The sequence below is a fragment of the Corella eumyota genome, chromosome 2, assembly GCF_963082875.1.
Source record: "Corella eumyota chromosome 2, kaCorEumy4.1, whole genome shotgun sequence".
NCBI classification, from domain to species: domain Eukaryota; kingdom Metazoa; phylum Chordata; class Ascidiacea; order Phlebobranchia; family Corellidae; genus Corella; species Corella eumyota.
In genome coordinates this window covers 3,406,067-3,431,428 of record NC_137491.1, presented here as the reverse complement: position 1 = coordinate 3,431,428, position 25,362 = coordinate 3,406,067, and the positions used below count along the sequence as shown (strand labels likewise).

Sequence of the window (25,362 nt, the reverse complement as noted above, 5' to 3'; positions counted from 1 at the left end):
TCATTTGCAGTGAGGAGGGCGACTTTATGAAATTTAGTTGATGTTTAATTGCAAAATATAGGCTAATAATAGTTTATATGTAATATTTTAAATATTTGTTTTTTGTTGGCCTAAGAATTATTTAAAATAATTTAAAAGATTCAGGAAAGACTGGCAGACGCTTAAACATTTTTGCCTTAGCTGCTCAGTCATTTTATAAAAATTTATAAACTAAATACATCATAGTGTTTTTCTATTTTAGGGCCAAAATATCCGCAATAGCAAATTTTTTTTTTTTTATCTTCAAAAAAGTTACAAGTTTTGTGTATTTTAATTAAATTGAATATTTTTAATAATTAAAATGACCGATGTTATGGATGACTCCGTTTCTTGGGAGCAAAGAAGAGAACTACGAAGAAAGAAAAGACAAGAATTATTGGCCGAAGCAGATAGGTCAGAGTTAATTTATTGTCTATGTATATATTATTATGTGGATATGTTTTTAAAGTTAAATTATACCAAAATTAAACATCTTAGGACAATGTTACTGACAGCTCGGTGTAGTAGTCCGAACACTTGACTTCAGTACATGAGGTCCTGGGTTTAATCCTCACTGCTCTTATGCTGTAGCTTGAATAAGGCGCTATAAACAGTGTAAACTCCTGATAAGCCTACACTTAGTCAGCAGCCAAAATATGAGGCAGTTACAATCTATAAGGGAAAAAAATTTAGTTTTTTTTCTATAAGGGCAGCACTTCATAAATTATCAGCACTTTTTTTAGCAAGTTTTAGATCATATTTGTCTCTCTTTTGCTTAGAGATACCAATGCCTGTTTAAAATATGAAAATGTATTTAAAAATTTCAAAATAAAATGTTTTTTAAAGATTGGTTCATAAAAGTGACAACACTGCAAATGATGAAGATGACTTTGAAAAAGAGAGATTGAGAAGAAGAAAGGAGAGGGAGGAGAGAAGAAGGCGGGAAAGGGAGGATTTGGAGTAAATATTTTACAAAATTCTCTTGTTAAAATTGTTTAAAAATTGTAACTTCATTATTTAATAATTAATTTTTTTATGCTCCTTGGAAATGTGTAAGTTTGATGTAAAGGTAAATAACTTTTATAACTCTAAAAATTTGCAAATAAATCTAATTTAATGAGCACTTAATAAGCTTAGTAATCTAACATTAATGGATTTAGCAAATTAATTGTTTTTTTTTTATAAAACTAAAACAGTTTTCTAAGTATTTGTATTTTTTGTGGCTGCTGACTAATGGTTGTTTTTTTTTTTTAAACAACATAAGGTTTTTTTCTTTATTTTAGAAAACAGTTAAAGGAAGAAGAGGAACAAAGAGCAGATAGAGATAAAAGAAGAGAAGAAAGAAGGTAAAAAAAGAAATTTCAATTTTTTTTTAAATATTTATTATATCTTTAAAAAAACTTTGGTAATAACATTTTATAAGTAATTTATTTATAGTTGCCCTATAACGATACTTTAACTTTATTTAACACTATATAAAATTGTAGAGAAAATACATTTCAATAGACAGACGCCACTTGACTTTTTATATAATTGGCTAAATCTATTGAAAAATACTCAAACCCTATAATAAATTAATTAGGCATTGTGTAACCTATATTTAAAGAAAAGGCATTGTAATTTTAGACAAAAAAAAACTATGCAATAATAAATTTTTTAAATTAAATTCTAAATGGTGGTTGATATATAAAGTAAAGTAACTTAAGTTTATATATGGATATCAAAATGTTTAAATACACTTACTTAAACCCTCAATTGAGCGGAAGTGATTGCCTACTCCTAACAGGAAACTGTATCTTTATGTTTGTATGTTGTATATGAACAAGTTAAAAGTTTTAATATATATACTTGTTATCTAGATATGTTGATATGTAATTAATTGTAACATTTTTGGCATATCTGTTTATGTAGACATTGCATTTATTCCGAAAATGCTGTAATAGCATAAATTTTGAATGCTGTTTTTTCTAAATAGAAAATCATGACTAAATACAACTTTTCTTTACTATTCTTATTATTTTTTGTGCTTTATAAAAAAATTTAAAAAATTTAAGAATTTAAAAATTAAAAAAAAAAAAAATTAAAAAAAAATTTTTTTTTTGAATTTTTTTACATTTTTTGTTATATTTTTCAGGAGACAGCGGGAAGAATTAGAATCAGGTAGAAAGGAGGTCGACACTTACAGTTCAACTGTGATCATTAAAACCTCAGTGGATGAGGGGAAAAATAAAGAAATTGTCGTCGAGGAAAAAACTATTGAAATTGAGGAACATTATGTTGAGGTAAGTTAATATGTTTTAATTTTTTTATTATATACTTGATTGTCTGGACTAAATATTTAAAAAAAATAACTTCTTTGCATAATTTTTACTTCATTTACTTCAAGTATTCAAGTCTTACTACTTAAAAAAAGAAATTTTGGTTGGTAAAATATAAAACAAGTTCTTTTTTTTATTCAGAATGGACATGATGAAATCGAAGATCAAAAGGAAGAAGATGATCAGGAAGAAGAGGACCAAGAAGAAGAGGACCCAGAAGAAGAAGAACAGCAGGTAGAAGTGGAAGTAGAGGTTAAAGAAGAAGAGGTAGATGAAGAAGAAGAGGAAGAAGAAGAAAGTGGTTCTAGTGAGAGTGAGACAGAAGAAATTGAAGTTGAGAAAAAAACAACGATCAAAACTGTAACAGTCACAAGTAAAATATCGTAAGTCATATTTTTTAATTTCAATTTTTTTAAATTATGAAATAAATAAATCACCGGCTAGGGTTTTTCAACAAATATGCTTAATTCAATTTTTCTATAAAAGGTCAAATGGGGCAGAGGATGAAGCAAATGAAGTCCAAAAAAAACTTGAAGTAAGATTTTAAAAACATTTATTTAACTGATTTTTAAATAATATATTAAAATATTAAATTGTTTTTTTATTATATTTACCCAACAAATATTAGTTATTTTTGTGAAATTAATTTCTAAATAATTTTTTTTAAATTTTATGTTTACTAACCAATTTATTTTTTTTTTGAATTTATTTTTTTATAAGTATTGTAACATATAAAACTAGTCTTACTACTTTTTTTCAACTAAAATTTTAGCAAATCAAATTGAAACGACAAATGTCTAATAAGAAAAGATACGTGGTAGAAGACGATACTGATGTTGAATCCCATCAATTAAAACTTAAAGAATTAGAAGAAAAAAGGGTAAGTTAATAATGGTAAAAAATTAAAAAAATGATTTCTAAATTTTTTAAAAAAAATTTTCAAAATTTGGATGAAAAGCACAAAGTTCAAAATAATTGCTAAATCGGTCATTGCTTTTATTTTTTATTTGCATAAGTAAAAATAGGTTAAATTTTATGGTTTTCCATTTATTTTCTTAGAAATTAAGAGAAGAGAAACGCTTGGAGGAAGAGAAAAGGGAGAAAGAGGAAGCAGCGAGGCGTGAAAGAGAGTATCAGGTAACTTATCTATTAAATAAACTTAAGCAAAAATTGACTTCAAAGTTTTTTTAAGTGCATTTTAAAGTGTGCGGTTTTAAGTAAATTTATACAATGTGTAAGAGATAGAAATTTGAACCTCATAACATTTGTAAAAATTCTCATAGGAATTTTTTAACAAAAAATCAACCTTGATAATTAAATTAAAAATCCTGAATTGTAAGATTGAAAACATTTTAAAAAAAGATTTTTCATTAATTTGTAAAAAAAAAATTCTAAATTTTTCTTCAATATTATTTTCCACATATTTTTTAGGAGCAACTAAGAGTTGAACGAGAAGAGAGAGAAGCACGGAGAGCAGAAGCAGAAGAGAAGAGAAAGCAATACAGGAAGCAACTCACTGAATCGGAGGACCACGATCAACCTCTCAGTCCGAAGAGCATCGCCGCTCCTCTTGCATCAAAGGTTAGTTAGCATGGCAACAAATGTGTGTTGTAATGATGTGGTAGTGAGGCTTAAATTAAAATTCAAAATCGCAAAAAAGTTTTTAAAAAAAATCAAAGGTTTTAAATTGGCATTTTGCATTGGCAAAAAAATCAAATCAAAATAAAATTTGTTGTTTTCTGCAACTTTGAGTTTAAGATATTTAAATTAAGTTGTGTCATATTAAAATACAACCAGTAATATAAGATTCATTTTGATTGTAAATTTAACCCGATCAACACAGGTTTACCGCATTTCTGTGTACTTTAATGATAAATATCAAGCCCAAACCCAAAAAAGATTATCATTTAAAAATGCTCCAAGTTCTAAGTTAAAAATAAACTCTAACATTCAAATTGGTATAGTTCTTAACAACCTGACTATAAAATAAATTTAAATTAAATATTAACTGGTTCTTTCAAAGAGTATAAAGAATTTCACAACTTATTTTGTGTGCATAGTTTTATTTGTGAAATTGGCTGTGAATTTGTCATAAAAAATACCTTTTGTAATTTTGGTTTTATTAGTTAATGTGTAATTTGCCCAGGGCAAGAGCATGTACTATTTTAATCTTTGGTAATTTTGCATTTGTAAACAGGTTTCTAATAGGTTTGATAAGTTTAACGCTTTATTAAGACTAACTTTTTATGACTTCAAGTTAAAATATTATCAATTTTTGTGTGTTAAAATCATGGCACTTTTGAATAAATGCTTTTATGTTGTCCCATTTTTAAATTAATTTAATCATTTTCACTTTACACATAGTAAATGATTAAATTTGTTGTTATATTTACTTTTAAGTTTGTAAATAGGTCAAAAGCTATTGACAAAAGGCCTTTCAAGTATTTTGTCTGAATGTTTAAATTAAATTAATAATAAACTACATAGCACAAATATTTTGCATATATATACCAAAAACAAAAAACAAAATTTTTTTATGAAATCTATTTTTTTTCAAAACACTTTGTAATTTCTATTTTTAAATATTGAGCTTTTTTAATATAGGGCCAATTATTTTTATATCAAATATTTTTATTCTTTTTTTATATAACATTTTTTAAAAGGTCAAATATAACAGGATTTTTTATTTGTATATCACATAGTTTAGACTTGTTAATAAGTTTATTATTACATATATAAAAATATTTTAAAAATCTTAACGTTTTTTTAAGTTATTTTTTTGCCTGCAACAGATTTTTTTTTGACATTTTATAATGTCATTTTTCTTTTATTAACAATTGAAAATGTAATTACCGGACCAAGACATTTAACCTATATAAAAATGCATGTTAACATATACATGTCATAACTGATGGTAAAATATTAATAATATGTAAGTTAAACTGAAAACTGTTTTGTTCAATTTAGAAAACAATAGATAATTAGTGAGATCATATATATTTTTTAGCTGGTTTTAAAAATAAGAAATAGGCTAAAAAAAACAAATTTTTGGTTGTTTTTGAGTGTTTATGTGATTTAGCAGGACTGCAATTTTTTTATAAATATTTTTTTTTAGTATCAAAAATTATTTTGTAGTTTTTTTTAGTTTTTAAAATTTTGGGGATTTTTAAACTTTTTTGTATTTTTTATTTAATCCCACCGGCCCTGTTATTAATCATTGATATCACACTGTGATCACATTAACCCACAAGGGCATAAAATCAGATACCAGCCTTTCTAAATGATTCATATTCACTTCATTTACTGTGTGTTTAACAAATCGCATAAAAATATCACGTGGTTATTTTACGATTATTATATTAGCGGTCAGCATTTACGTCTGTGCATTATTAAACTAACTGGCTTAAATACAGTTTTTTACTTTCTCAATACTCTGTATACTAACCTGGTTTAGGTATTTCTATTCGGGCTTGATAATTTGCTATGTAGTGTTATAGTGTATAGAGGTATTAGTTTTTTTGTTGGCTTATTTTTTGTAAGGTATGTCTGCCTGTCTGTCTAAAGGTAGCCAGAAAGTTTTATTTTTATTTTTTAAATGATGTTAAAAAAGAAATTGTATTTCTGTTAGTGTAATATTAAAGTTATATGTTATTAAAAAGTGACAAAAACTAGGATTAAAATTTATGTAAAAAATAACGTAGTTCAAATGGCGTAAAAAAACAACTATAGTCAATTATTAATATAAGAAAAACATTGCATATTGCATGTGAAATAAAACTTAAGTAGGCTGCATTACGTTTGTTGGTATAATTTACCTTTTAAATTTAGATACTTCGTCATATGGCCCAATTTAGGTTATGTTACATAAAACAATACGTTTCATAAGTAACACATTTAAAGCCCAATTTTTTTTTGTTTATTGATTTCCGTTTAAGGCTGGTATAAATAATTTATTATGGCTATAGCGTAGGTATAGGGCCTAAATTAAGGCGTTATGTTTTAGTGCAGAATGTAACGCATTTTAAGGCTAGCGTTTTAAAGCAAAAAATACGTATTTTGTGTGGTTTAAATACTTATTTATTTAGCAGTTTTAGGAAGCATTTAAAGTTTAAATAAAAGTGGGTTAATCAGTTATGAATGTAAAGTTTTAAATAGTTAAAATTGGTGTATTTTATAAAGTTTTTAGCAAGGATTTTTAATTCAATTTTCGCCTGTTTGTTACCTAGGGTTAGATTTTACAGTATTGATTTTTGAACTACTGTATTTGCATAGACAGGCTACAAAAATACCTTAAAAAAATTGAATCAAATTGTTAAGCACTTCTATTTTTTCATTGTTATACAACAAAATCTAAATATCACCGAAACATATTTTCAATTCCGTTCTGTATTTTGTTGTGTGAGTTATGACGTCACGCTATCATAAAACACGACTTGTACATTTAAATTGCTGTAAGGTAATGGCTAGTCAGTGGTACGTTGCCAAAAAATCTATATATGAGGAAATACGATTTAATTTGTTTCACGTTTTATGTGTTGATATGCGCATACAATAGACTGCCTAATGTGAAAAATTAGCGTTAATTTTTGACCTAATTTGTGAAAGCTATGTTGTAGTTTAAGTTATATATTAAAGGGTTTATTAAAGATATATAGGAAAAAAATGCAAATTTTTTTTTTTACAATTTTAGTGTTTTTGTAGTTGTACGAAAATAAGTACGCTTAGAATAATATTACATTAAAAATACAGTCTCTTGACAACTTTGAGGTAGTGGTATAAAGAGGTTGTTGTCAAAATATATCAATAGGTTACATAGGCAATAAGTATATGTTTTCCTAGTTCTTATATCAATATATGGGCAATATGCAATCTTTGTTTTGTTTTTTCAAAAAGTAATTGATTTATTACTAAAATAACTTTTAAACAACTGTCAACACAAGGTCAAAAATGGGCTCAAATAATCATATTTTTTTGTTTTTTTTTTCCATAAAAGTAAAGTACCTCGTCAAGGCTTTTTGATATCTTTCATTTACGTGAATAACCTTAAAGAAAGTTGTCTGCACACGGTTATTAAAACTAGTACAGACCAAGCGATGTAGACTAGTATAGTTTCCTGTGTTTTTTTGTTTCTATTCCCAACGGTAAGTTTGGATTACGTAGATATCTATATGTTACACATTCAATAACGTTAGAACGCGTTTTATAGTGCGTAGTACCTTACAATGATGTCCTAATTATGAATAGCATTTTAAACATAAAAGGAGTTAGAAAAAAATTGTTATGATACAATATTTTATGATTGACGCAGGTTTTTCGTAATTGGCCAGTTCTTGACCCCTAGTAACCTTTTTATTATGACGTGGGCAGTTAGACAATTTTGTCAGGTTTATTTGCCTACTAGCTGTGTGTTGAAATTTCAAATCAGTCGAAAAAAATCGTAAAAAGAAAATATATAACCGTCATTTTTTACTGGATACTAGTTAGTATAAATTCACCACTCTAGCGTAGGATATGTCAGTACAAATAAAATGCTTCTTAAATTGGATAAATAATTTAAAATTAATTAATTTTTTATCGATTTTTGCTTTTAAATTAGTAGCAATTTACTTTGTTATTATCGCTAGTGTGCTAATGTATTTGGAAGGTCGTTTAACTTGTTTGTTTATTCAAGGCTTGTTGGCGTCAGTTTGTAAACTTTTTATTTAAATATACAGAAGTTAAAAGAACTTCAAATTAACTGCGAGGATAAAAACTCTTCGATAAGACGACGTCGGAAAATCATGGAAAAAGGTGATTACCCCGAAAAAGGGGCTTTCCCGAAGAATAAAACCTGCCCGGATAAAATGGACAAAGTCATTAAAAATCCGGAATCTCGACCTCCGGTCCCGCGCCGCACCCAGAGCGCCCGGATTTTGAACCGGTATACTAAACAGGGATTACGGATCTCGGATAAGGGGGAAGAAGCGAACGCGTCGGGTGCGCATCACGTGACACGACCTCTGAGTCGAAAAAATCAGACCCGAAGATCCCTGGATGCGATGGAGCGACAAGCTGGCGACCTTCTCGACTTCCTCTCTAACCTTGAGATCAAAAAGGGCTCCTCCAGCCAGCAGGAGCTGCTTGACTTCCTCCAGGAGCCTTCCGGAAGTCAGGAGAACGACAAAAAGACGACAAAACCTCCGTCGGGAATTCCCCCTAGAGGAAAGCGTATGAGCGTAAAGGACCGCGCGAAATTTTTTTTAAAGCCTGATATCGAAGAAGAAGCTCATTCTGATAACTCAGTCGAATACAAACCAAAAAACAACAATAAAAATAACAACAACAACAACAACAACAACAATCTTGAAATTGTGGGCGATTTGAGCGATACAAGTGATTCCGACAATTCTGTAAACAACAAACAGAAAAACAACAACACAAACAATAGCAACAACAACAACAACAAAACAATCGATATTGTGGACAGTTTAAGCGATAAAAGTGATCAAGGTTACCTTAAAATCGTCGATACATCGTCAGATATCGACTCCGATGACGTCATCAGTGCTGGTAGTACGTCATCGAACGAGAAAGTAGATCCTGTTGTTGATATTCCTTCGCCAGTAAAACCAGTCCCTCGAAAACGAAAACCAAAAATCGAAGAAAAATCTAAAGTTTCTGTTAAAGAAAATCAAACAAAACCTGAAATCAAGAATCAACTTTTAGCTGAAAATAAATCTAAGTCGTTGGTTAAACCAGTGGATGAATCTCAGTCTTCTGATTCGATAAAAGAAGATAAACCGAAGCAAAGAAATACATCCAAGGTTTCTCTAAAACCTGAAATTGCCGTCAAACCTAAACAGAAAACCACGACAAAGCTTGAAATTGTGAAGCCCGAAAAAAAGAATAAAGTCGAAAAATCTAAAGAAAATGAAATTAAAACGTTAAACGATGAAGAACAATTGTCTAAAGAAGCAGTGTTACCTGACAATGCAGTAAAAACCTCTGAAACTGTCGAAAAAGCAACTAATAATGCAATAGAACCTGATGCAGTACAAATTTCTGAAAATCCAGAAGTTTTAGAAAATATTCAAAATGATGCAGTAGTAAAAATAATAGAAAATAAACCTAAAAATGATGAAAAATCTTTCATAAATGCAGTAGTTACTTCTAAAGATGCAGTACCAACAGAAGATACCGAAGAATCCTCTGAAAATGTAGAAAAACTTTCTGAAATGCAAGAACGAAAACTTTCAAACGAATTAGAAAATGTTGAAAATGAAGTAAAAACGATCGACGATACATCGGAAAATTTATTAGAAAATTCCGAAAAAATGGATAAAAAATCCGATAAAGCGACAGAAAAAGGTAAAAATGAAATCTTAATTTCTCAAATAAAACCAACCATTCCAACTAAACCAAGAATAAAACCTCAAGTTGTCTCAAAACCAAAACCAAGCGAAAAACCGGAAAAACTTACAAAAACTCGAAAAACAGACGACACAAAACCAGACGCTGATGACACTGATAATATCGGTAAAATTGAAAACAATGCGTCATCGAAAACTGATGACGTCACGCCGGAAAATTCAAAAGAAACAGAAAGTTCAAAAAGCGGTGAGAAATCGTCGTCCAAAAAATCTCGAACGAGGCGACGCAACAGAGCGAAACGTGACGTCACCGACAGCGAGAACGGGGTTGGTTTATAAACAAATTATCGTGTGTTCCTCGCTTATAAACATGTTTAAATGGGTTAATTTTACAAGTGTTATAACGTATGCGCTGATAACGTAGTGGTCATTATATTATGGTCTTGTAAATGCCGAAATTACTTTTTTAATAAAATTCTACTTAAACCCATTTTTTTACCCCAATTTTTATCCAGTTAAATTTGACCCCCTTGTTTGTACCATTTTAATTTTGTAAAAAATATTTTTAACCAGTTATTTAAACCCATATTTTAAAAACTTCCCCATAAACCCCCAAAACTTGTTCTTACCCTTCAAACCCCCAGTACCCTTTTAATTATGAAATATATTTTAAATAAATGTTGACACACTTATATTACACACAACGTTATAACACTTGCATATATTAAAACCTATTTAGCATATTTGTATTAACTTGGTCCCCTATTAATATTGCCTGTTGCATGTAAATTATAAAGCATGTTTATTTATAACTAATATATAATCGTAATAATCGCATGAGCTAAAATAATATCAATAATATTAAAATATAATTATCTATAAAAAATCTAAATATTTTTTGGAGTAATTTGGCAGGGTGTGAAAATTGTTTTAAAAGGTTACGTATTTATTTCCTTATAAACCCGGAAATGGTATGATATGTTTAAACTTGCATGTTTTTTGTAAATGGTGTTTGCTTCTGAATTCTGTAATTTCTTTGAATTTTTATTCAATTTTGCACTACAAGTAAAATTATACGGAATTAAAAATTATTAAAATCTAAAATAAAAATACGTTATATGAAAAATATTTAATTTAAAAATTAAAATTTCTATAAAAGTTTTTAAAAAGTAATGCGACCTTAAAAACAAAAACTTAATAAAAAGCATGCAACAAATAAACATTTTTGTACATAGAAATTAAAACTATTTTCATTAAAAATGTTAGTTTTATTACCGTAAAATTTTACTCAATTTTAAGACTTATTTGCAGAAGCATGGTTAAATTTAAATAAAAAAAAAACATATAAATAATAAAATTACTTATTTCAAAGCAGTTAAAAGTTATAACAATTTATTTTAATGCATGGTTTAAAAAAAATTAACAACATATACGATATAAAAAAAGGTACAAATAAAATTCAAAATAAAATATTTTCAATTATTTTTAATAAATGATAACAACCACATTTAAAATAACTTGAATTTATTTTGTAATATACTCCCACGCAGCAATGTTAATTGCTTATAAAACACAATTAAAATCTTGATTTCTGCATGGCTATGTGAATTACTCTAACAACCTACGCTATATTTAATTAACAGGCAAACACTACTACGCACTAAATAGTTCGTTATTAATTTTTTGTTTGTTTTTTGGGGGGAGTTTTTAAATTGTTTGCAAAATAGCCATGTTAATTTGTTTGCATGTTGAACCAGAATAATAATTTTTTATATTTTTCGCGATTTTTTTTTCTTTAAACCAACCCCATGTTAAATGATGAAAAAATTTTGTATTTTTATTTTTTGCAAAAGTTTTAAATTTTGGATTTTTAGTAGAAAATTTAAAAATTCTTGATTTATGTAAAAAATTAAAGCAAAGTGTCCTTTAAAATTGTTTTTTTGCCTATTTTGTACAAATAATATAGTTTTACCATCTTTAAAATGAGTATATTTTTTTAATTTCAAAAATTAATTACACCACGCTTTTTCGATGCTATATCATATAATTTAAAGCCCATTACTTTAACACAACAACAATAAAATGGCAAGTTCGTATCTCTACTGCCCCGCGGCACGATATAATGATAGGTTTTTGCAAGTAAGGCTGAGCGCTTAAAATGCCTACATTACTAAACCGCCGATTTCTACTTCCAAACATGGTATTGTCGCTCACAAAACTCAGTCTGTGACGTCACAAAGCCGGGTTCTTATCAGTGTGCAGTTTTGAATTGATTTATGCAGTTTTACAGCGATTTTGGGTCGATTTTAAACTTATTTTGCCCTTAGAATATTGTTTTTGGTGGTTTATATAATTTGCAAAATGTCTTACGTATTTCAAACTTATAAAACTTGATCTTTATACGTAATTTGTTATATATATATACGCCCCTTTCTTTTTAGACCAAGCACAACACTATTAACAAAATAGTTTTTCAAAAAATTGTAAAAAATAAATTGAAAGTCCTAAATATAATATATCAGACATATTAAAGTTAAATATATACTTTAGAAAGCAAATCGCTTGAAATAAATATTAAAAAAATAGAATTTGGTATATTTTTTTTAGTCTAAAATACAATCTAATCTATGAAGTATTTAATTATGTGTAGTAGATATCTTGTTGGAACTTTTTAAAGTAGTTTATGATTAAGATTTACAGTTTTTTGGTTTTGAAAACTTTTAATTTTTTTAAACAAAGATTTTGTTTGTTTTTTTCGTGCTTTTTGGACGACAAAGTTTCGTTTCGGTCTAGTAAACACAATGTATGTAAAATTCTTTCTCCTTTTTAAGAAAATCCTAACTTTTCAAATTGCTCTTAAATGGTCATAAATTTTAAGTTTTAATAAAATATAAGCAAATATTAAGTATACTAATTGTTTTATTTTAAATTTTTAAAGGTTTTTAAAGTTTTAATCTAAATACTTTTAATAATTTAATAATAATTGTTGTAAAATTAATAAAATAAACCCAATTTACTTAATAAGCAATAACTATTTAAGCTAATAATTTCATTTGTTACATATATACTAATAAACTTTTGCATGAACTTTTGGCATAGTAAGGTGTTTTAGTGTTAAAATTTAACACTTTGCTTAGAGAAAGGGCATGGCAATATAATACTGGCATTAATTTAAAATTAATCATTTTTTGCTTTCAATTTAAAATGGTTATAATATACAAATATTAAATATTATTTTATATATAAAATATATGTTTGTAATATAGCGGTATTAGATTTTTGCAAAATATTTTTTTTTGCATAAAAATGGCCCAAATACGTTAAGACCTGCGTAATTAACGTGATTATTAATTAATTTATTTCTAAAAAGTCATTAATTATGTTTTAATTTGGCAAATCCAAACCGTCTGGTCTAATTTTTTACGCAAAAGTTATTAGTAATCAAAAATCAATTTTGCCAAAAAAAAGTAAAAAATATTTATTTTTTAATACCACTATATTACTTCTGAAATGTTACATTAAAAGTTAACATTTTTTTAAATTTATTAATTTTTTATTTTTTTAGGTTGAGAAATTAAACAAGCATTTAACTGATACGTGAGTAAACTTTTTTTATATGTTTTGCATGACTGAGTTTTGTACATTCCTTAACTCCTATTTTAATATAAACTATGCCACGAATTTAAAGCAAAATATTTCTTACATTAAGTCCCAAAATGTTTTTAAAAAGCTAACACAAAAGTTACAAAGTTAAAATAAAATTTACGTATTTTTTATGACATATTTTAAATGATTAAATTGATTTTGACATTTTTTTCGTCGCAATAATGTAACATGTATTGTAAATCTTTTTATTACTTTCGTTTATGCGCTCAAAACCTAAATTTTAAAATGAATAATGGTTAAATAAATAAACCCGATTTTTATTAAACACCCAGCATGGTAAAATGAAAGTACGGCATTTTTATGACGTCATTTTATGCGATTTACTTTGTTTATTATACAACTCAGTTATTTATAACAAAATCGCCTTAAAGTTAGATATATATGTAACGTTACTTCACAATACTTCACTTGACTTCGATGATAAACTCCTCTATGATGTCATAATGTCATACCGCTCCTAATAAACACGTGTTGAGTTTTAATTTCGTTTGTGTTAAAAAGGGCGTCGCCGTTAAATGTGGCCACAGTTAAATAATGACGTCATAGGAATACACGATTTAGAGAAAATTAATTTGTTGACTTTTAACTATACACGTTTAAATAGTTAAAAAATTTTTGTAAATGTAATTTTTTTAAAAAGTTGTGTTTAGCAATTGTTCTAATTTTAAGAGTTTCTTTCTTTTTTTAGGTAGCTTCTTTATGTTTTTTTAGTGGGTATTTTTTTTTTCGATGCCTTTAATTGCCTTTATATTAATTCAATTAAAATAGATAAATTATTGTTTTTAGGCCAAAATCAAAAGCTCCAGAAAAAGTCAGTGGTGGAAGTCTTGATAGTAGGTTGGAAAAATACACAAAACAGGCTTCAAAACATGTTAGTTGACTTGACTACTTTGTTATTAACGTTTACAAACAAGAATAAGTTTTGTTGATATTATTTATCTTTTAATACTTCCATAAAATCATTAGCTTACATACATGATGTCATGGGTTTGATTCCCAGTCCTCCCATGATGTAGCGCCCATGAGTAAGGTGCTATAAACAGTAGGAACTCCTGCTAAGCCAACACTTAATCAGCAGTATAATTAGCAGGCAATTATAATCTTTATAATATCGCAAACTGCTAAAACCAACTCGAGACTGTGTCGGGGTAACAAATATTACCTATGTTTTTTTTGCGAAGTCGACCTTCTCATATCAGGAATAAACAAATATAAAAAAAAACAATTGTACTAGAACAGCATGTTATTTCTATGTCCATTTTTTTAACACGTTATCATTATATTAAATAAATTATTTTAGGAGGTAAAAAAGACAGCTACTCCAATAAGAGGTAAAGATGTGAGTGATAGGTTGAATAGATGGGAGAGAGGAGATGTACTTAGTGCTGAGAAAAATTTGGCCAAAAAGGTAAAATATTAAATCTTCCTCTGAATTCGTATAATGTTTGATCTTTTTTATATTTTCTTATCACTAAAGTAAATATTTTTATATATTATTATTTATTTTGCTTACCTTATTGTTTTCATTCAACTTTTTTAATTATTTTTTTTGATATTTCATTAGTTTATAAAATGTATTTCTATTATTTTGTTTTTAAATTTTCTAATTCTTTTTAACTATCTACTTTACTACCTTTTAATCTTTTTATTTTTTTAATTATTCTTTAATTTCTTTCTTTTTTTGTAATTCAGATTTTTCAAGTTCGAAATCAATTCTTTTATTGGTTTGTGCAATTCTTTCTTTTCAAAATTTTTGTATTTTTCAACAATTTTATTAGATTTATATCTGCTTTATACAGAGTTGTTCTCTAATTCTTTATTTTCCTGATTTTTAACAAATTTTGCTACATTTTTATTTACCTAAATGTAATAATATTCATTTTTTTACATTTTACAAAACTTAATCAAAATTTTTAGTAAAAAAATGTTTTTTATAATTTCTTTTTTTCTTTTGCAGGAACCTGCTGTCGTTGCAACCGGAGTATCATCTCGTAAGAACTTATGGGAGAGCAGGAAGATAGGATCATCCTCCGTTAAATCGTCCAAGGACACATCGGAGCTTGCAGGAGCTGATTTCTCGAGCCGGAAGAATAATTATTTGAAAATGTTAGAACAAAAATCAGGAGCTAAAAAATCTGTAAGTAAAGATTTTTTAGAAATAAATAAAGTTTAAGTAATTTTTACAATTTTTTAATTAATTGGTAAAATTCACCGAGTTATATTATTCATTTAAATGGGTATGAATTTACTGGAAAAATACCTAAATTTCTAAATACTAAAACATATAATGTACTTAAATACCAAATACCTAAATTGAACATACTTTATTTTTCATTTTAATATTGTATTGTATCACTACTTTTATACGTTTTTGTTATTTTTTATGTAGGAATCACCAGTAACAATAAAAACTGGAGTACTTAGTCGATTGAACCAGTGGGAAAAGGGTGAAGTTGCCGCTAAATCACCTGCAGATACCACCAAGAAGGTAATATCATATCTATTTTGCTATGGTAAAATTAAATTTAACATTTTTATGTTATCTTAAAAATAATTAAATTTTGTTGTAGGTTGATTATGCTGGTACTGGGGTTGGTGACCGCTTGAATAAATGGAAAAGTATAACTTCTGAGCCAACATCTAAGACTAACAAGACCAGTGTTCCAAAGGTAGGATTGTTACTTGGTTATATGTTAAATTATTTATGTTGTTGAACTTTATAATAATTCTTAATACAAATTTTTTCCATTTTTTCCATTTTTTTTTTTTTTATGAATTTTTCAAAATGAAAAAAATGAAACAAATTTTTTCATCAAATATAAAAATTATTTAAATTTTTTTTATAGGTTACAGCTGATGTTTCGAACAAAAAATCATTGTGGGAAAATAAAGCTACTCAAGACGAGGTGGAATTTTTGACAAATTTGTTTAAATCGACTTTTAATATTTTTTTTATACATTTTTTTGATTTTATTTTTTAGGAAGTTTCTGCTCCAAAACCAACTCCAAAAGTTGAGAAGGAAGAAATAGAACCTGCAAGAAGAAGGCAATCTTCAAGTTCTAGTGAAGAACTATCAGACCATGACGATGATGAAGAAGAAGAAGGTCTCAGTTCCTGCTCTGAAGTTGAAGGTAAATACTTTTTTATTTAAAGTTTTATATTTAGTAAGAACCTTTTGAAATTGTAACGATGTGCGTAAGTTTTTTTTTGTAAAGACTTTAAAGTGATAGATTTTTAACTTTGTTTTAATAAAGAAAATAATAATAAAATTTTAATATTTATTTTTAGATCGAGGTTATGATTAGGAATAAAAAAAAATTTTCAAATTTTAAAATGAAAACATCATTAAACTGCTTTTTAAATTGAAAAAACATGCAATTTACCCTTCCAGCACAACAAATGGTATTTACAAAAAATAATATTTTTCAGTTTTCCAGAATTTTTGTAGTTTATTGCAATCAAAAAAATATTATATCTTTGGTGGGAATTTAAAAAGCAATATTCTAAAAATCTGCTAAATGTTATTGTATTTTGTAAGCTTAATGCAGTAAAATTAAACTTAAAAAGATGTTTTTAAATCACCGTTATCTGTATTGCTAAGTTTAATCTTTATTATTTGCAGCATGCTATTTTATGTTAAAAAAACAGTGTTTATAATAAAACTTAACAAAATTTTTGTTTTGAATTTTTTTTGCTGCTGAAAAAAAAACTGTAATTTTGTATATTTGTATTTTTAATTTAAAATTCGGACAAAATCTGTATATCTATTTTAAAAACTTGAAATGCCAATTTTATTTTTATTAATGCTTTGTGATCTTTTACATTCCCGATTTTCATTACCTTTTATTCCATAATATTCTTGCTTATTTTTATTAAAGTTAGGTTTTAAAAGAATAATGTTTTGCACTAATAACATTCTATATACTTATTTTATTCTTAATAATTGGAAATAGCAAATGATATATTACTATTCAGAATTTTTAAACTGTTTTACTGTTTTTGTATGCCAGCATTATTTAGTTTTTACTACTACAAGTTTCAAGTGATTTTAAGTTTTCTGTTTATCAAAGTCCAAAACTTTTTAAAATAATTTTAATGGTTAGTTTTATAATATGTTTCAACAAAAAATCAGTATTTTTATTATTTTTACTATATTTGTGTTGTAAATATACATATGCCTACACACTTTTTTATGCTTTTTGCCCTGTTTGACCAAATTTGTGCTTTTTAAATTTGTGGTTAATTAGAAATTGCCTTAACGCGCTTTTGTACATATTTGTATCGCAAATACTAATAACAATTTCTCAGCAAAGTTTCAACATTTTTATCTCTTTAAAAAAATTTTAAGGTAGGTTTCTAGAATTTATAAAGTTTCTTATTTCAATATATTTGACAATAACCATTTTGCTTTGTTTTTATTTTCTATCTGCACTAACTCATAGTTATCATGTTGATGATTTTAATTAATTTGTAAGTGATTATTTCTTATTAATCTTGTAATATATATATAAGCAATACAATGATATATATCAAAAAGGCGTAGTAACTTAGAACTAGTTAAGAATGAAGTATATAAATTACATTAAACTAAAAAAAAAATGTTGAATAAATGAGTTTAAAAACAAAATAAAAATTTTTAAAAATATTGGTGTTGTTGGGAATCGAACCGTCGCCCTTATTTCTTTAAGAAAGTTTTTGTTAGTTTTGTTTTTAAGCTAATCAGCGCAAAGAGAGAATTTCTTGTTTCTTTTTGTTAAAATAAAAACAAACCTGTTCGCCTTAAACTGTGAGGTTTACCAGAGACTTCATTTGTTTTGGCAACTATAAATCGTAACTGAGGTTAAGCTTTTTATATTAGGAAAATGTCAGCAAATAGTTAAATAAGTTATAGAAAATTCTGCAAATATTTTGTCAGTTTTATAATATCCAGAAAAGTTATGTCACTTTTACTGATAAAGTGTTGTACTTCAAATTGTATTTATATTTGTTTTATTAGAAGCACATTGACCTAATTAACATTTAATAAAAGGAAATTCAGGAGAAAACCTAATAAAACAATAGGTAAGCTGTTTTTATATTCGGCATATTGACTTAGTTTCTTTCTTATCAGCGCTTACCAACGTTACTAAGTGACGTCACAGACCATGCTAGTTAGTATAAAAAATTACTTTAAAAAATTTCAATTTTAAAATCGACAAAAACGTTACCAATATAAGCGCAGCAGCCTAATGAACATATTTTTTAAATATTAAGTTAAATTTTTATAAATTTAAAAAAGTTTTTACACTTTTACTAAGAAATTGTCTCATCGACTTTAAATATTTCAACGAAACCGCAACTACTCTATTAAAATTGTAGAAAAAGAAATTCGTGAAAATACTTATGAAAAAAAAAGTTACGTTGTTTTTATATTTGGCATAATGACTTAGTTACATTTTCTTATCAGCGCTTATCAACAAGACTTTGTTACGTCACCAACCTTGCTAGTTTGTATAAAAAAGTATTTAAAAGTTTTAAATCAAAAATTTACTTAACCAATATAAGCGCAATAATCTAATGAACATATTTATTTTTTCAATTGTTATCAAATATTAATATTCATAAAAATTAAAAAAAATATTAATATTCATAAAAATTATGAAACTTTTATTAAAAATTTATGGAATCTCAAAACCTAAAATTTTTGTATTTTATTACACGCGCATTGGCCTAACGCATTGACCTTTTTCGAAAATTTTCAGTAAAACAAAAGTTTGAGATAATTTTTATTTTGGGTTTAATTAGGTCACGTGATATTTTTGGCCAATGATATCGCATACAAACTTTTTGAAAAAAAATAAAAAATTTTAAATCGAAAAACAATTGTTGTGTTAGAACCGCACAGGTCCAATTACCGTGTTTACAAAATATTTTTCGAAAATATTAATATTCATAAAAGTTATGAAACTTTTATTAAAAATTTATGAAATCTCAAAACCTAAAATTTTGTATTTTATTAGACGCACATTGGCCTAACTAACATTCAAGATAAAACATTTCGCGAAAATTTTCAGTAAAACAAAAGTTTGAGATAATTTTTATTTTGGGTTTAATTAGGTCACGTGATATTTTTGGCCAATGATATTGCATACAAATTTTTTGTAAAAAAATTAAAAATTTTAAATCGAAAAATAATTGTTGTGTTAGAACCGCACAGGTCCAATTACCGTGTTTACAAAATATTTTTCGAAAATATTAATATTCATAAAAGTTATGAAACTTTTATTAAAAATTTATGAAATCTCAAAACCTAAAATTTTGTATTTTATTAGACGCACATTGGCCTAACTAACATTCAAGATATAACATTTCGCAAAAATTTTCAGTAAAACAAAAGTTTGAGGTAATTTTTATTTTGGGTTTAATTAGGTCACGTGATATTTTTGGCCAATGATATTGCATACAAATTTTTTGAAAAAAAATAAAAAATTTTAAATCAAAAAATAATTGTTGTGTTAGAACCGCACAGGTCCAATTACCGTGTTTACAAAATATTTTTCGAAAATATTAATATTCATAAAAGTTATGAAACTTTTATTAAAAATTTATGAAATCGTAAAACCTAAAATTTTGTATTTTATTAGACGCACATTGGCCTAACTAACATTCAAGATAAAACATTTCGCGAAAATTTTCAGTAAAACAAAAGTTTGAGATAATTTTTATTTTGGGTTTAATTAGGTCACGTGATATTTTTGGCCAATGATATTGCATACAAATTTTTTGAAAAAAAATAAAAAATTTTAAATCGAAAAATAATTGTTGTGTTAGAACCGCACAGGTCCAATTACCGTGTTTACAAAATATTTTTCGAAAATATTAATATTCATAAAAGTTATGAAACTTTTATTAAAAATTTATGAAATCTCAAAACCTAAAATTTTGTATTTTATTACACGCACATTGGCCTAACTAACATTCAAGATAAAACATTTCGCGAAAATTTTCAGTAAAACAAAAGTTTGAGGTAATTTTTATTTTGGTTTTCATTAGGTCACGTGATATTTTTGGCCAATGATATTGCATACAAATTTTTTGAAAAAAATTAAAAATTTTAAATCAAAAAATAATTGTTGTGTTAGAACCGCACAGGTCCAATTACCGTGTTTACAACATATTTTTCGAAAATATTAATATTCATAAAAGTTATGAAACTTTTATTAAAAATTTATGAAATCTCAAAACCTAAAATTTTGTATTTTATTACACGCACATTGGCCTAACTAACATTCAAGATAAAACATTTCGCGAAAATTTTCAGTAAAACAAAAGTTTGAGGTAATTTTTATTTTGGTTTTCCTTAGGTCACGTGATATTTTTGGCCAATGATATTGCATACAAATTTTTTGAAAAAAATTAAAAATTTTAAATCGAAAAATAATTGTTGTGTTAGAACCGCACAGGTCCAATTACCGTGTTTACAAAATATTTTTCGAAAATATTAATATTCATAAAAGTTATGAAACTTTTATTAAAAATTTATGAAATCTCAAAACCTAAAATTTTGTATTTTATTAGACGCACATTGGCCTAACTAACATTCAAAATAAAACATTTCGCGAAAATTTTCAGTAAAACAAAAGTTTGAGGTAATTTTTATTTTGGGTTTAATTAGGTCACGTGATATTTTTGGCCAATGATATTGCATACAAATTTTTTGAAAAAAAATAAAAATTTTAAATCGAAAAATAATTGTTGTGTTAGAACCGCACAGGTCCATTTACCGTGTTTACAAAATATTTTTCGAAAATATTAATATTCATAAAAGTTATGAAACTTTTATTAAAAATTTATGAAATCTCAAAACCTAAAATTTTGTATTTTATTAGACGCACATTGGCCTAATTAACATTCAAGATAAAACATTTCGCAAAACTTTTCAGTAATACAAAAGTTTGAGGTAATTTTTATTTTGGGTTTAATTAGGTCACGTGATATTTTTGGCCAATGGTATTGCACACAAATTTTTTTTAAAAAAATAAAAAATTTTAAATCAAAAAATAATTGTTGTGTTAGAACCGCACAGGTCCAATTACCGTGTTTACAAAATATTTTTCGAAAATATTAATATTCATAAAAGTTATGAAACTTTTATTAAAAATTTATGAAATCTCAAAACCTAAAATTTTGTATTTTATTAGACGCACATTGGCCTAACTAACATTCAAGATAAAACATTTCGCGAAAATTTTCAGTAAAACAAAAGTTTGAGGTAATTTTTATTTTGGGTTTAATTAGGTCACGTGATATTTTTGGCCAATGATATTGCATACAAATTTTTTGAAAAAAATTAAAAATATTAAATCGAAAAATAATTGTTGTGTTAGAACCGCACAGGTCCAATTACCGTGTTTACAAAATATTTTTCAAAAATATTAATATTTATAAAAGTTATGAAACTTTTATTAAAAATTTATGAAATCGCAAAACCTAAAATTTTGTATTTTATTAGACGCGCATTGGCCTAACTAACATTCAAGATAAAACATTTCGCGAAAATTTTCAGTAAAACAAAAGTTTGAGGTAATTTTTATTTTGGTTTTCATTAGGTCACGTGATATTTTTGGCCAATGATATTGCATACAAATTTTTTGAAAAAAAATAAAAAATTTTAAATCGAAAAACAATTGTTGTGTTAGAACCGCACAGGTCCAATTACCGTGTTTACAAAATATTTTTCGAAAATATTAATATTCATAAAAGTTATGAAACTTTTATTAAAAATTTATGAAATCTCAAAACCTAAAATTTTGTATTTTATTACACGCGCATTTGCCTAACTAACATTCAAGATAAAACATTTCGCGAAAATTTTCAGTAAAACAAAAGTTTGAGGTAATTTTTATTTTGGTTTTCATTTGGTCACGTGATATTTTTGGCCAATGATATTGCATACAAATTTTTTTAAAAAAAAAATAAAAAATTTTAAATCGAAAAACAATTGTTGTGTTAGAACCGCACAGGTCCAATTACCGTGTTTACAAAATATTTTTCGAAAATATTAATATTCATAAAAGTTATGAAACTTTTATTAAAAATTTATGAAATCTCAAAACCTAAAATTTTGTATTTTATTACACGCGCATTTGCCTAACTAACATTCAAGATAAAACATTTCGCGAAAATTTTCAGTAAAACAAAAGTTTGAGGTAATTTTTATTTTGGTTTTCATTTGGTCACGTGATATTTTTGGCCAATGATATTGCATACAAATTTTTTGAAAAAAATTAAAAATTTTAAATCGAAAAATAATTGTTGTGTTAGAACCGCACAGGTCCAATTACCGTGTTTACAAAATATTTTTCAAAAATATTAATATTTATAAAAGTTATGAAACTTTTATTAAAAATTTATGAAATCTCAAAACCTAAAATTTTGTATTTTATTACACGCGCATTGGCCTAACTAACATTCAAGATAAAACATTTCGCGAAAATTTTCAGTAAAACAAAAGTTTGAGGTAATTTTTATTTTGGTTTTCATTAGGTCACGTGATATTTTTGGCCAATGATATTGCATACAAATTTTTTGAAAAAAATTAAAAATTTTAAATCGAAAAATAATTGTTGTGTTAGGACCGCACAGTTCCAATTACCGTGTTTACAAAATATTTTTCAAAAATATTAATATTTATAAAAGTTATGAAACTTTTATTAAAAATTTATGAAATCTCAAAACCTAAAATTTTGTATTTTATTAGACGCGCATTGGCCTAACTAACATTCAAGATAAAACATTTCGCAAATATTTTCAGTAATACAAAAGTTTGAGGTAATTTTTATTTTGGGTTAAATTAGGTCACGTGATATTTTTGGCCAATGATATTGCACACAAATTTTTTTTAAAAAAATAAAAAATTTTAAATCAAAAAATAATTGTTGTGTTAGAACCGCACAGGTCCAATTACCGTGTTTACAAAATTTTTTTCGAAAATATTAATATTCATAAAAGTTATGAAACTTTTATTAAAAATTTATGAAATCTCAAAACCTAAAATTTTGTATTTTATTACACGCGCATTGGCCTAACTAACATTCAAGATAAAACATTTCGCGAAAATTTTCAGTAAAACAAAAGTTTGAGGTAATTTTTATTTTGGTTTTCCTTAGGTCACGTGATATTTTTGGCCAATGATATTGCATACAAATTTTTTGAAAAAAATTAAAAATATTAAATCGAAAAATAATTGTTGTGTTAGAACCGCACAGGTCCAATTACCGTGTTTACAAAATATTTTTCAAAAATATTAATATTTATAAAAGTTATGAAACTTTTATTAAAAATTTATGAAATCTCAAAACCTAAAATTTTGTATTTTATTAGACGCGCATTGGCTTAACTAACATTCAAGATAAAACATTTCGCAAAACTTTTCAGTAATACAAAAGTTTGAGGTAATTTTTATTTTGGGTTTAATTAGGTCACGTGATATTTTTGGCCAATGGTATTGCACACAAATTTAAAAAAAAAAAATAAAAAATTTTAAATCAAAAAATAATTGTTGTGTTAGAACCGCACAGGTCCAATTACCGTGTTTACAAAATATTTTTCGAAAATATTAATATTCATAAAAGTTATGAAACTTTTATTAAAAATTTATGAAATCTCAAAACCTAAAATTTTGTATTTTATTGCACGCGCATTGGCCTAACTAACATTCAAGATAAAACATTTCGCAAAAATTTTCAGTAAAACAAAAGTTTGAGGTAATTTTTATTTTGGGTTTAATTAGGTCACGTGATATTTTTGGCCAATGATATTGCATACAAATTTTTTGAAAAAAAATTAAAAATTTTAAATCAAAAAATAATTGTTGTGTTAGAATCGCACAGATCCAATTAACGTGTTTACATAATATTTTTCGAAAATATTAATATTTATAAAAGTTATGAAACTTTTATTAAAAATTTATGAAATCTTAAAACCTTAAATTTTGTATTTTATTAGACGCACATTGGCCTAACTAACATTCAAGATAAAACATTTCGCAAAACTTTTCAGTAATACAAAAGTTTGAGGTAATTTTTATTTTGGGTTTAATTAGGTCACGTGATATTTTTGGCCAATGATATTGCACACAAATTTTTTTTAAAAAAATAAAAAATTTTAAATCAAAAAATAATTGTTGTGTTAGAACCGCACAGGTCCAATTACCGTGTTTACAAAATATTTTTCGAAAATATTAATATTCATAAAAGTTATGAAACTTTTATTAAAAATTTATGAAATCTCAAAACCTAAAATTTTGTATTTTATTAGACGCACATTGGCTTAACTAACATTCAAGATAAAACATTTCGCGAAAATTTTCAGTAAAACAAAAGTTTGAGGTAATTTTTATTTTGGGTTTAATTAGGTCACGTGATATTTTTGGCCAATGATATTGCATACAAATTTTTTGTAAAAAAATTAAAAATTTTAAATCAAAAAATAATTGTTGTGTTAGAACCGCACAGGTCCAATTACCGTGTTTACAAAATATTTTTCGAAAATATTAATATTCATAAAAGTTATGAAACTTTTACTAAAAATTTATGAAATCTCAAAACCTAAAATTTTGTATTTTATTAGACGCACATTGGCCTAACTAACATTCAAGATATAACATTTCGCAAAAATTTTCAGTAAAACAAAAGTTTGAGGTAATTTTTATTTTGGGTTTAATTAGGTCACGTGATATTTTTGGCCAATGATATTGCATACAAATTTTTTGAAAAAAAATAAAAAATTTTAAATCAAAAAATAATTGTTGTGTTAGAACCGCACAGGTCCAATTACCGTGTTTACAAAATATTTTTCGAAAATATTAATATTCATAAAAGTTATGAAACTTTTATTAAAAATTTATGAAATCGTAAAACCTAAAATTTTGTATTTTATTAGACGCACATTGGCCTAACTAACATTCAAGATAAAACATTTCGCGAAAATTTTCAGTAAAACAAAAGTTTGAGATAATTTTTATTTTGGG

General features: G+C 26.0%; 1 protein-coding gene across 1 annotated transcript; it reads left to right on the top strand.

Annotated features, from left to right (window-relative positions):
- Positions 1-232: 232 nt before the first annotated feature.
- LOC145741539 (uncharacterized) lies at positions 233-17,881 on the top strand. Its single transcript, XM_082559136.1, has 19 exons — positions 233-432; positions 865-978; positions 1,302-1,364; positions 2,153-2,300; positions 2,478-2,719; positions 2,823-2,871; positions 3,109-3,216; positions 3,396-3,473; positions 3,768-3,917; positions 8,051-10,012; positions 13,251-13,282; positions 14,138-14,222; positions 14,652-14,759; positions 15,309-15,488; positions 15,741-15,839; positions 15,922-16,020; positions 16,198-16,257; positions 16,333-16,483; positions 16,641-17,881. Exons 1-19 carry the CDS (start codon positions 341-343, stop codon positions 16,655-16,657), a joined length of 3,837 nt encoding a protein of 1,278 aa, XP_082415262.1. The 5' UTR covers positions 233-340; the 3' UTR covers positions 16,658-17,881.
- Positions 17,882-25,362: the final 7,481 nt, after the last annotated feature.